Here is a 13,980-nt window from a genome sequence, read left to right as displayed (position 1 = left end):
TGGCGGATCCGCAAAAATGCGGACGCTATGGACAGCCATCAGTCAAAATCTGCCGATAATGAAAGTCAATGGGGGAAAAAACGGATCCGCAAAGAAAAATGGCGGATCCGTTTTTTTTCCAAAATGGCGGATTTTGACTGATGATGATAAACGGATGTGTGAAACAGGCCTTAGACCTTTACATTTTCCATAACTGCTAAAGACTTCATGATTGGGAGCTCAATATCTTCTTCTTTCTGGTTCCTACTGTCAGTGAATTGGACACTTGAGTCTTGTCTGTGAACAGACCTAAGTAACCAACATCATTTGGAGGAGAAGGGGGAACTGCAAAAGAATATGGCAGCAACCATGTCACCATTTAATATCTGCACCCTTCTGCTAAATGGCAGATGGAAGCAGTGGTCATGTTTTGAGGGGATGGGGACTTGGGACACCTGTTCTAGAGATCGATGGGATCCCAGACACGTCATATGTACATTTTATAATGGTCTAAAGCCATATAAAAACAATTTTATAGTAAAATAGAGTAGAGTGTATGAATAGCCTACTGACGAACAAAGACATTTAGAAATGAACACAAGAGATACGTTATAATAGCTACTTGACAGAATATGAATTTTTGTAATTTATAAATTATATTCTAACTATATAATCTTATATAATCACAGATAGAACACACAAGGTAACAAGAATAACTGCTAAAATGTCAAAGTTTTGAAAAAATACACTTTTAATTTTCAGATGCATATAATATCATGCGAACCTATTCATCGCAGAAGTAGTAGCATGACTGTTGGATTAAAATGTAAGCGATTTTCAACTAGGTCAGTTTCAGATACCTGTAGTATACTTACGTAATCATAGTGTCCTATGGCATCTTAATTCAGTTCAGCTCAACCACAGGGTTTCCATAGGATAGGCCATTAATATCTGGTCGGTGGGATGATACACCTGGCACTCCCGACAATCAGATGTTACCAGCAGCAGCCAAAAATTTTCAGATGGAGAAACTACGTCAAAACTATAATAGCTGCCGCAGGGTACTGTAGATACACCGCAGATCTACAGTACCTGGCCACAGCCACTATATAAATGACGGACCTGCTGTGTTCCGGCAGCAGCTGAGAACTTCCGGCCGCTGCCAGTAACAGTTAATTGGCGTGGATGTCAGGGGTCGCACCCTTACTCCTCGGATATTGCTGGCCGGGACTAGAGAATAGAATAAGAAGTAGTGACCAACCCTTTAAAAAAAAAAAAAATATATATATATATAAATCCAACAATGTAGACCAGCTCACTCCTGTGAACCACCTGGAACCTCAGCTGACCTGGTTAACTCCGTTGTGCCCGGATCTGGATGTAGGAGTCCATCCATACAAATGTGAACAACGACAAAGCAAAGTCCAGCAATAACGTGAGCAATCCAGGATGCTGTTAAAAATTTTTTTCTTTTTATTCATAAATCCATTAAAATGTAATGGTCCAAGCAGTTCAAAACAGCAATAAAGCAGGAAAGTCGTGCAGATAGGACAAGGCGTTTCAGCGGTAGAACCCGCCTTCTTCACGGTCTATATATATAGTTTAAATATTATTATGCTACTGCCAGGGCTGTGGAGTCAGAGTCAATTTAGGTGGAATCGATTTAAAATGGACTGACTCCGACTACTAAAATATATAATAAATTGGTAGCGCAGTACAATGCAGGATGTACAGTAAGTATTTCCATAAGAATTTTGGAAAGTTATGAAATGTCTGTTCTGTTCCTGATCTAAAGATCTCAACTTTTATCGGAGATGAATCTGTGCTGCACTTTATGTACAGGCTCAGTAGTGGGGCACTGCTGTGGAGATGAATCTGTGTTGCACTTTATGTACATGCTCAGTAGTGAGTGATGTGGAGATGAATATGTGCTGCCCTTTATGTACAGGCTCAGTAGTGAGGCAGTGCTGTGGAGATGAATCTGTGCTGCACTTTATGTACAGGCTCAGTAGTGAGGCAGTGCTGTGGAGATGGATCTGTGCTGCACTTTATGTACATGCTCAGTAGTGAGGCAGTGCTGTGGAAATGAATCTGTGCTGCACTTTATGTACATGCTCAGTAGTGAGACAGTGATGTGGAGATGGATCTGTGCTGCACTTTATGTACATGCTCAGTAGTGAGGCAGTGCTGTGGAGATGAATCTGTGCTGCACTTTATGTACATGCTCAGTAGTGAGACAGGGATGTGGAGATGAATCTGTGCTGCACTTTATGTACATGCTCAGTAGTGAGGCAGTGCTGTGGAGATGAATCTGTGCTGCACTTTATGCACATGCTCAGTAGTGAGGCAGTGCTGTGGAGATGAATGTGTGCTGTACTTTATGTACATGCTCAGTAGTGAGGCAGTACTGTGGAGATGAATCTGTGCTGCACTTTATGCACATGCTCAGTAGTGAGGCAGTGCTGTGGAGATGAATCTGTGCTGCACTTTATGCACATGCTCACTAGTGAGGCAGTGCTGTGGAGATGAATCTGTGCTGCACTTTATGCACATGCTTAGTAGTAAGGCAGGGCTGTGGACATGAATCTGTGCTGCACTTTATGCACATCCTCAGTAGTGAGGCAGTGCTGTGGAGATGAATCTGTGCTGCACTTTATGTACATGTTCAGTAGTGAGACAGTGATGTGGAGATGAATATGTGCTGCACTTTATGTATATGCTCAGTAGTGAGGCAGTGCTGTAGAGATGAATCTGTACTGCACTTTATGTACATGCTCAGTAGTGAGACAGTGATGTGGAGATGAATATGTGCTGCACTTTATGTACAGGCTCATTAGTGAGGCAGGGCTGTGGAGATGAATCTGTGCTGCACTTTATGCACATGCTCAGTAGTGAGGCAGTGCTGTGGAGATGAATCTGTGCTGCACTTTATTATGTACAGGCTCAGTAGTGACCAGTGCTGGGGAGATGAATCTGTGCTGCACTTTATGTACATGCTCAGTAGTGAGGCAGTGCTCTGGAGATGAATCTGTGCTGCTCTTTATGTACAGGCTCAGTAGTGAGGCAGTGCTGTGGAGATGAATCTGTGCTGCACTTTATGCACATGCTCAGTAGTGAGGCAGTGCTGTGGAGATGAATCTGTGCTGTACTTTATGTACATGCTCAGTAGTGACCAGTGCTGTGGAGATGAATCTGTGCTGCACTTTATGTACATGCTCAGTAGTGAGGCAGTGCTGTGGAGATGAATCTGTGCTGCACTTTAAGCACATGCTCAGTAGTGAGGCAGTGCTATGGAGATGAATCTGTGCTGCACTTTATGCACATCCTCAGTAGTGAGGCAGGGCTGTGCACATGAATCTGTGCTGCACTTTATGCACATCCTCAGTAGTGAGGCAGTGTTCTGGAGATGAATCTGTGCTGCACTTTATGCACTTGCTCAGTAGTGAGGCAGTACTGTGGAAATGAATCTGTGCTGCACTTTATGCACATGCTCACTAGTGAGGCAATGCTATGGAGATGAATCTGTGCTGCACTTTATGCACATCCTCAGTAGTGAGGCAGGGCTGTGGACATGAATCTGTGCTGCACTTTATGCACATCCTCAGTAGTGAGGCAGTGTTGTGGAGATGAATCTGTGCTGCACTTTATGCACTTGCTCAGTAGTGAGGCAGCACTGTGGAGATGAATCTGTGCTGCACTTTATGCACATGCTCACTAGTGAGGCAGTGCTGTGGAGATGAATCTGTGCTGCACTTTATGCACATGCTTAGTAGTAAGGCAGGGCTGTGGACATGAATCTGTGCTGCACTTTATGCACATGCTCAGTAGTGAGGCAGTGCTGTGGAGATGAATGTGTGCTGTACTTTATGTACATGCTCAATAGTGACCAGTGCTATGGAGATGAATCTGTGCTGCACTTTATGCACATGCTCAGTAGTGAGGCAGTGCTGTGGAGATGAATCTGTGCTGCACTTTAGGTACATGCTCAGCCGTGACCAGTGCTCTGGAGATGAATCTGTGCTGCACTTTATGTACATGTTCAGTAGTGAGGCAGTGCTGTGGAGATGAATCTGTGCTGCACTTTATGTACATGTTCAGTAGTGAGGCAGTGTTGTGGAGATGAATCTGTGCTGCACTTTATGTACATGCTCAGTAGTGAGGCAGTACTGTGGAAATGAATCTGTGCTGCACTTTATGCACATGCTCACTAGTGAGGCAATGCTATGGAGATGAATCTGTGCTGCACTTTATGCACATCCTCAGTAGTGAGGCAGGGCTGTGGACATGAATCTGTGCTGCACTTTATGCACATCCTCAGTAGTGAGGCAGTGTTGTGGAGATGAATCTGTGCTGCACTTTATGCACTTGCTCAGTAGTGAGGCAGTACTGTGGAAATGAATCTGTGCTGCACTTTATGCACATGCTCACTAGTGAGGCAATGCTATGGAGATGAATCTGTGCTGCACTTTATGCACATCCTCAGTAGTGAGGCAGGGCTGTGGACATGAATCTGTGCTGCACTTTATGCACATCCTCAGTAGTGAGGCAGTGTTGTGGAGATGAATCTGTGCTGCACTTTATGCACATGCTCACTAGTGAGGCAGTGCTGTGGAGATGAATCTGTGCTGCACTTTATGCACTTGCTCAGTAGTGAGGCAGCACTGTGGAGATGAATCTGTGCTGCACTTTATGCACATGCTCACTAGTGAGGCAGTGCTGTGGAGATGAATCTGTGCTGCACTTTATGCACATGCTTAGTAGTAAGGCAGGGCTGTGGACATGAATCTGTGCTGCACTTTATGCACATGCTCAGTAGTGAGGCAGTGCTGTGGAGATGAATGTGTGCTGTACTTTATGTACATGCTCAATAGTGACCAGTGCTATGGAGATGAATCTGTGCTGCACTTTATGCACATGCTCAGTAGTGAGGCAGTGCTGTGGAGATGAATCTGTGCTGCACTTTAGGTACATGCTCAGCCGTGACCAGTGCTCTGGAGATGAATCTGTGCTGCACTTTATGTACATGTTCAGTAGTGAGGCAGTGTTGTGGAGATGAATCTGTGCTGCACTTTATGTACATGCTCAGTAGTGAGGCAGTGCTGTGGAGATGAATCTGTGCTGCACTTTATGCACATGCTCACTAGTGAGGCAGTGCTGTGGAGATGAATCTCTGCTGCACTTTATGCACATGCTTAGTAGTAAGGCAGGGCTGTGGACATGAATCTGTGCTGCACTTTATGTACAGGCTCAGTAGTGGGGCAGTGCTGTGGAGATGAATCTGTGCTGCACTTTAGGTACATGCTCAGCCGTGACCAGTGCTCTGGAGATGAATCTGTGCTGCACTTTATGTACATGTTCAGTAGTGAGGCAGTGCTGTGGAGATGAATCTGTGCTGCACTTTATGTACATGTTCAGTAGTGAGGCAGTGTTGTGGAGATGAATCTGTGCTGCACTTTATGTACATGCTCAGTAGTGAGGCAGTGCTGTGGAGATGAATCTGTGCTGCACTTTATGCACATGCTCACTAGTGAGGCAGTGCTGTGGAGATGAATCTCTGCTGCACTTTATGCACATGCTTAGTAGTAAGGCAGGGCTGTGGACATGAATCTGTGCTGCACTTTATGTACAGGCTCAGTAGTGGGGCAGTGCTGTGGAGATGAATCTGTGCTGCACTTTATGTACAGGCTCAGTAGTGGGGCAGTGCTGTGGAGATGAATCTGTGCTGCACTTTATGTACAGGCTCAGTGAGGCAGTGCTGTGGAGATGAATCTGTGCTGCACTTTATGTACAGGCTCAGTAGTGACCAATGCTGTGGGGTCGGAGTCAGGGAAATTGAGTAGTCAGAGGTTTGGCTTCCCAACTCAACAGCCCTGGTTACTGCACTCAAAATTTCCCAAGTATTGGAGCTGGAATCTCCCAGCATGCTCACTGGATCAACATCTGCACAACAGAGTGCTCTAATGACTTGTTATCTCAGTTGAGCCTCTACCACAGACCTATACAGTAATATAGAGAAGCAACTAATAACTCTTTATTGGAGCTCTTCTTAGTAGTTAGGGTTTTGTCTGTGACCCCAATAACAACCAGCATATGTATAAATGCAGTAAATGGAGAAATGCATGAGTAGTGAAGCAATGAATTTGCAAAATCCACAGACAACATGTATATATTAATGTCCAAATGTAAATATAACCTCTAACTAAAAGGCTTATTCCCATCTTGGCAAATTATCACCGATCCATAGGATAGGTGACAACTTACTGATCGCTAGGACCCCGAAACAAATCCTGGCTAAGAGGATGAGAAATGTCCTGCTAGAATGAAGCAATGGCTGCACATGTTCGCCTCCTCTCCATGTATTGTCTATGAGACTACTGGAGATAGCCCCTTTAAGGCCAGTTTTATACATCCAACATTCTTAGACCAGTTATATCATCTGGACTGGCTGGTGGTCTTCTGACTCAACCTGAATAACCTCATAGTCATATATGAGGCTGTTGAGGTTAATTCAGGAGGTCCGCGACAAGTCTAGACATCATAGTCCTTCCTCAGTCCCATGAATGTCCCTTGTCTAACTGGCTTATGTGCATCCTTTTTTCTTCCTAAAAATAAATTAACATACAATGAAATATAGTTCACGATCCACAAAATAGCAAATACGCTGTAGAAGCCGTCTCTAGAAAAACGAATATAAATTATGATTACGCTATATACATCGTGGTCATACAGCAGTTTTTCACCATAGGATTATCCCTTACGGAGTACAAATCTTCCAATCATTGTGATACATGGAATAAATTTACCAGACAGAAGTTTTGTATCTTGTCTTTTACAAAAACGATTCTACACATACAAAATCCAGACTGTGGATTGTGCAGCAAATCTGACTTTCTCGGCGGCAATGCATTTAAAACTTGCCTAGTAATGGATGGACATAAATAGTAGATAAATAGTTTAGTGTTAGGTTTTGCACACCAAGACGTCTGCAAATGGTCCAAGTAGTGTTTTGTTAAATACGCACCGAATCCAAACCAAGTAGGTCGTTGATGGTTTAATGTTTTCAGAAAATGTGTGGTTTTGGTAAGATAACATGTAAGGCATATACGTGTTTTCTCCTTGCTCCTGGATCCATACTTCATATTTAACATCTCTCACTTTCAAATATTTAAGATTCCACGGGATCTGCCAGGTCACAGACAGCTTTGTTAGGCTTGCTTCAGAGCTTGAAGCCTGGCATCTGGATTCCCTTACCTTCCCCGGATATAATCCATTTGCCCACTTCTGCTTCTTAGTACCAGGCTTAGTTTTCACAACGCTTCTTATAGCTTGAATAAGAGATGGTACGTCAACCTTAGTGTCCTGGTAAATACGGAAAAGCCACTCTGGATTACGGCAGCAAAGATGTCGCGGCACTTCCTTGCTTTTTTTTATACGCTCTTGTTCACTGGCATCTAGATGGATAATGCCACCTTGCTCCCATGGCCTTTCAGGATACGTGATTGTGTTTGCTATTTCTTTATTTTGCCAGGCAACATACTGGAGTTCCATGCCAGGAAGAGTTGCCAGAGTTTTGTATGGTGTGTAATGATCTGGGTTTACACCATAAGGGAAGAGTTCGACCACAGCAGCCCCTTTTGGCAGAAAGAGAGACATAACTAACTGTGCTCCGTGCATACAGACAAGCATGGAAGCATTACTGATCAAACGCACAATGTCTGTAAAAGTGTGGTCCTCTAAAGACACTGTGATAGTTTTCATCTGAAATTCCTGAGCAAGAGCCAGGAGTAACTCGGCCTCATTTACAATTAGTCGATCCATTGTTCGGCTGAAGAGAACTATATAGTCTTCAGATGCACTTTGCTCAGTGCTAATATTAAGTTTTCCCAATATGAATTTAGCAAAGTGCCTAATTTCATTACCAGACACGAGTATATTGGCCTTTGGACCCTGTGGTTGGACAAAGCCATACTGATACCATGTGGTGATTTTTGTTAACCCAACATAAGACTTGGTGAAACATAGCAGCCTACCTAAAGTCTTTAGCTGCTCTTTAAAGAGAGGCAGCTTGTTGCTCATAAGCTTGTACAGGTCGAAGTGAGAACCTTCCACCCATCCCTCCATAAAAAACAGACGAGAGTCCAGGTCTAGGTCCGGGAACTGCTGCATGGTGTAGAATATGGGCAGAAGGTCATCATGAAACACATGCATGAGGTTATCTGGATTAAACCTGTTCATTATGAGGGCAACATCTGGCACAAACACCGGCTTGGGCATAAATTTCAGGGCAGCAGCTGGAAGCTCAATGAAGTTGAAATATTGTGTATTGTGGTCATCCACTGAAGAGAGATCTAGCAGTGCAGGCTGGAAGCGTCTAGAACCCAAGCTGGGCAACATGATGGACGAGTTACTATGAAAAAACACAAACTCCTCCGCCTCTGTAGAGTAACAAAGCGACTCAAAACGACACACGCGATCTGTGTGCATCCTACCCGTACAAACCATTTTGGTGCCATCTTCCACAAGAGCATATAGAGCTGCCTGATAGTCTATGCGGACCTGTGACAGCTCCTGGGATTGACGCGTAAGGTCCAACTCCTCCTCAATGACAGAAAACTGTTCCCATAACTTGACATATTTCCACAACACTGCAGCCAGGACAGACACAAGCAGAGCATTAAACACAGCGGATATGTTCATTCTGCAGATGTGCTGGGTAAAGATATCCAGATGGAAGCCTAATAGGAGTCACAGTCCTCATTTGTCCACCTTAACATAGTCGAGGAAACCTGAGAAAGAAGAAAAGGACATTATCAGCCAAAGGAAACATGGTGGTCTAATGCAATGTACATTATCGTAAAAACTATCTCAATAACTATAGGGACTGGCATACTGACTGCTGCAATAAAGTGACTCTGGCACTCTGCTGAGGGTTGTACCTCTTTGTCCCTCTTTATCCGTATTTGGGCTGTGCATGGAGCAGAGGTCCAGCATGCACACCTCCACTCCAATCATTGCCAGTAAACCACGGGTACAGTACGCCCAGTAAACCACGGGAACAGTACGCCCAGTAAACCACGGGTACAGTGTGCCCAGTAAACCACAGGGACTGTGCGCCCAGTAAACCACAGGTACAATGTGTACAGTAAATTACGGGTACAGTGTGCCAAGTAAACCACGGGCGCAATACGCCCAGTAAACTCCAGGTACAGTGAGCTCAGCAAACCACGGGTACAGTACGCCCAGTAAATCCCTGGTACAGTGCACCCAGTAACCCACGGGCACAATACTCCCAGTAAACCACTAGCACAGTGAGCCCAGTAAACCACGGGCATAATATGTTCAGTAAACCAAAGGTACAGTACGCCCAGTAAACCACGGGCACAATATGTCCAGTTAACCATAAGTACAATATGCCCAGTAAACTACGGTTACAGTGCGTCCAGTAAACCACGGGCACAGTGTACCCAGTAAACCATGGTTACAGTGCACCCAGTAAACCCCAGGTATGTTCCGCCCAATAAACCACAGGTACAGTGCGCCCAGTAAACCGCGGGTGCAGAGTGCCCAGTAAACCACAGGTACAGCGCATCCAGTAAAACTCTGGTACAGTACACCCAGTCGGGTACAGTACGCCCATTAAACCACTGGTACAGTGTGTCCAGTAAACCCCTGGTACAGTACGCCCAGTGAGCCACAGGTACAGTGTGCTTAGTAAACCCCGGTACAGTACACCCAGTAAACCACAGGTACAGTGAGTCCAGTAAACCGCGGGTGCAGAGTGCCCAGTAAACCACAGGTACAGCGCATCCAGTAAAACTCTGGTACAGTACACCCAGTCGGGTACAGTACGCCCATTAAACCACTGGTACAGTGTGTCCAGTAAACTCCTGGTACAGTACGCCCAGTGAGCCACAGGTACAGTGTGCTTAGTAAACCCCGGTACAGTACACCCAGTAAACCACAGGTACAGTGAGTCCAGTAAACCACGGGTACAGAACCCCCAGTAAACCACAGGTACAGTACACCCCGTAAACTATGGGCATAATACGCCCAAACCAGGGGTACAGTGCGCCCAGTAATCCACGGGCACAATATTCCCAGAAAACCATGGGTACAGTACATCCAGTATACTAAGGGTACAGTGTGTCCAGTAAACTACTGGTACAGTACGCAAGTAAACTATGCGTACAACAAGAAAGGGAACTGGAGAGCACCACTAATAGGGATCTCCCATTACATGCCAAGGAAATTTATGAACCAAAAAAGAAAGCGTAGCATGCAAATTACAGGGATCACTGAATAAATAATGAAAAAAATCTTTATTAAAGTGACAACACTGCATAATTAAACACAGTTAAAAATGCATATAGCAAAAAAGAAACACACACATAGTGGCTCACAATAGGGCCGTGCCCTTGTCAGACCCCAATAAACAGGAATGCTTCCTAGCTACACCATGAACATATTAATTCATGCTAATGTGGCCAATCAAATAGGGCAAATGAATGTGATGAAACCCAAAAGAGGTGGACAGGCTGATACCATGCAAGTAAAACTGTACAGTAAACAGGTATTACATTAAATTCTCATACTACCTGGACCTGGGCAGAGAATCACCCACACGGAAAGAATCCTGTCGGGAGTACAAATAGTACTGTGGGTGAGAAGAGTGGCGGAGGCAAGGGCGCAGGTATGCCCAATGCGTGTCACCAGAAAACCTGGCTTCTTCAGAGGCAGTGAAGAAACCAGGTTTTTAGATCCTTCTTTGGGCCATTGCAACTGCTTTTCAAGCTCATCCTGGGTCCTGGGAGAGTATATTGCTACACCATACTCCTTGATAGTTGGCATTATTTGGCCATTGTATTCTCTTCATTTATTTGGATGGGCACATATTGGTTTGGATGTAATACCTGTTTACTGTACAGTTTTACTTGCATGGTATCAGCCTGTCCACCTCTTTTGGGTTTCATCACATTCATGTGTCCTATTTAATTGGCCACATTAGCATGAATTAATATGTTCATGATGTAGCTAGGAAGCATTACTGTTTATTGGGGTCTGACAAGGGCACGGCGCTATTGTGGGCCACTGTGTGTGTGGGTTTCTTTTTGCTATATGCATTTTTTAATGCATATGCATTAATGCATGTTTTTAATTATGCAGTGTTGTCACTTTAATAAAGACTTTTTCATTATTTAGTCGATGATCCCTGTGATTGGCATGCTAAATCACGGGTACAGTGTGACCAGTAAACCACGGGTACAATGGAACCAATAAACCACGGGTACATTGAAACCAGTAAAACATGGGTACAGTGCGACCAATAAACCTCGGTTACAGTGCGACCAGAAAAACACAGGTACAGTGCGTCCAGTAAACCTCGGGTACAGTGCGTCCAGTAAACCTCGGGTACAGTGCGTCCAGTAAACCTCGGGTACAGTGCGTCCAGTAAACCTCGGGTACAGTGCGACCAGTAAACCTCGGGTACAGTGCGACCAGTAAACCTCGGGTACATTGCGACCAGTAAAACATGGGTACAGTACGACCAGTAAACCTCGGTTACAGTGCGACCAGAAAAACACAGGTACTGTGCGTCCAGTAAACCTCGGGTACAGTGCGACCAATAAACCACGGGTACAGTACGACCAGTAAAACATGGGTACAGTACGACCAGTAAACCTCGGTTACAGTGCGACCAGAAAAACACAGGTACAGTGCGTCCAGTAAACCTCGGGTACAGTGCGTCCAGTAAACCTCGGGTACAGTGCGTCCAGTAAACCTCGGGTACAGTGCGTCCAGTAAACCTCGGGTACAGTGCGTCCAGTAAACCTCGGGTACAGTGCGACCAATAAACCTCGGGTACAGTGCGACCAATAAACCTCGGGTACAGTGCGACCAATAAACCTCGGGTACAGTGCGTCCAATAAACCTCGGGTACAGTGCGTCCAGTAAACCTCGGGTACAGTGCGACCAATAAACCTCGGGTACAGTGCGACCAATAAACCTCGGGTACAGTGCGTCCAGTAAACCTCGGGTACAGTGCGTCCAGTAAACCTCGGGTACAGTGCGTCCAGTAAACCTCGGGTACAGTGCGACCAGTAAACCTCGGGTACAGTGCGACCAGTAAACCTCGGGTACAGTGCGACCAATAAACCACGGGTACATTGCGACCAGTAAAACATGGGTACAGTACGACCAGTAAACCTCGGTTACAGTGCGACCAGAAAAACACAGGTACAGTGCGTCCAGTAAACCTCGGGTACAGTGCGTCCAGTAAACCTCGGGTACAGTGCGTCCAGTAAACCTCGGGTACAGTGCGTCCAGTAAACCTCGGGTACAGTGCGACCAATAAACCTCGGGTACAGTGCGACCAATAAACCTCGGGTACAGTGCGACCAGTAAACCTCGGGTACAGTGCGACCAGTAAACCTCGGGTACAGTGCGTCCAGTAAACCTCGGGTACAGTGCGACCAATAAACCTCGGGTACAGTGCGACCAGTAAACCTCGGGTACAGTGCGTCCAGTAAACCTCGGGTACAGTGCGTCCAGTAAACCTCGGGTACAGTGCGACCAATAAACCTCGGGTACAGTGCGACCAGTAAACCTTGGGTACAGTGCGACCAGTAAACCACAGGTACAGTGTGACCCAGTAAACCACGGGCACAGTACACCGAGTAAACCACGGGTACAGTACTCCCGGTAAACCATGGGTACAGTACACCTGATAAACCATTGGTACAGTATGCCCACATACACTACGAATTAGGGTAAGTACACACGTTGCAGATTGTGCTGCAGATTTTTCCGCATGGATTTTGCAAAATCCGTAGGTAAATCCGCAGGTCAAAAGACCTGCGGTTTTGCCCTGTGGCTTGACACATGTACAATGGAGCAGGTGGAAAACCGCTGCGGAATCCGCACAAAGAATTGACATGCTGCGGATTAGAAACTGCAGCAAATCCGCAGCATGTGCACAGGGTTTTTTGTTTTTCATTGATTTTAATGGTACTGTACAACGCAGCACAAACTGCTGCGGATCTGCAGCGTGTGCACAGAGCCTTACTATCAATCAAAAGGCTTCACTGGTAAATACCGCATCCAATAACTGCACTGGAAAGCGGCACAATTCCTGGTAACATTTATGCAGTTTTGCCAGATGACACACAGCTGCGACGTGTGACCCGAGTGTTAATTATGGGCATACTTCACCCTTTAGAGTCCTTTATTTAGGACACATGTGCGGTAGTGAGAATGCTGCCACATGACAGCTGCACTGGGCAGCGAGCACTTAGGATTATTGGTAGATACTAGATGCCAGCAGGCTAGAGGTGCAGGGACATAATGGGTTAAAGGCCCTTGCTGACTTCAGATGCAGGATCACAACAGGCTACAGGACCTGTGATGACGTCACGCCCATGTGATCTGTCCATGTGTAGGAGGCTCCAGCTGCCTCAGAGCCAGGTCTCCGTGTGTCACGTGTCAGCATCGCTGCGTCTCTGAGGCTCATGAAGCGCACGCTGCTATTACCTGCGATGTGGCCGCGTTCACACCGTCCTCCTCATACTGCAGCTCCTAGCGGCTGAAAGACCTCTGAAGATGTCACACGAAAGCCCCTAAAGCTTAAGGACCTTCAATGATGCCATGACCATGTGATCAGTCACGTGTGTGGGAGGAGTCAGGCTCCAGTTGGTGCTGATTTTCCGAGCAGCGCTGTGCACATGCTGCAGATTTGTTGGCGCAGATTTAAAACTGCAGCATGTGACTTCTTATGTGCAGTTCTGCAGCAGTTTTTAATCTGCTCCATTATAGAAATCTGCAGGTGAAAACTGCAGGGGAAATCCGCACAAAAACTGCAGGAAATCTCCAGGTCATTTTACCTGCAGATTTAGCAAAATCTGCGTGGAAAATTCCAAAGCAGAATCCGCACCGTGTGCACACAGCCTTATTTTTCTGGTTATGGCGCTGCATGGGGTTTTGTATTTTTCGTGGTGAGCTGCCGGT

The 13,980-nt window shown here is 45.7% G+C and overlaps 1 protein-coding gene across 1 annotated transcript; it reads right to left on the bottom strand.

The window, feature by feature from the left end:
- Nucleotides 1–1,429: 1,429 nt before the first annotated feature.
- POMGNT2 (protein O-linked mannose N-acetylglucosaminyltransferase 2 (beta 1,4-)) lies at nucleotides 1,430–13,644 on the bottom strand. Its single transcript, XM_073569070.1, has 2 exons — nucleotides 13,507–13,644; nucleotides 1,430–8,765 (listed from the first exon to the last, which is right to left on the bottom strand). The coding sequence occupies exon 2, from the start codon at nucleotides 8,674–8,676 to the stop codon at nucleotides 6,940–6,942; it is 1,737 nt and encodes a 578-aa protein (XP_073425171.1). The 5' UTR covers nucleotides 8,677–8,765; nucleotides 13,507–13,644; the 3' UTR covers nucleotides 1,430–6,939.
- Between the last annotated feature and the right edge of the window lie 336 nt (nucleotides 13,645–13,980).

The sequence above is a fragment of the Dendrobates tinctorius genome, unplaced genomic scaffold (genome assembly GCF_039654945.1).
Source record: "Dendrobates tinctorius isolate UK_male_01 unplaced genomic scaffold, ASM3965494v1 ptg000005l, whole genome shotgun sequence".
Lineage (NCBI taxonomy): Eukaryota > Metazoa > Chordata > Amphibia > Anura > Dendrobatidae > Dendrobates > Dendrobates tinctorius.
Note: the sequence above shows the minus strand (reverse complement) of the source record. Positions and strands in the feature narration are given on the sequence as shown.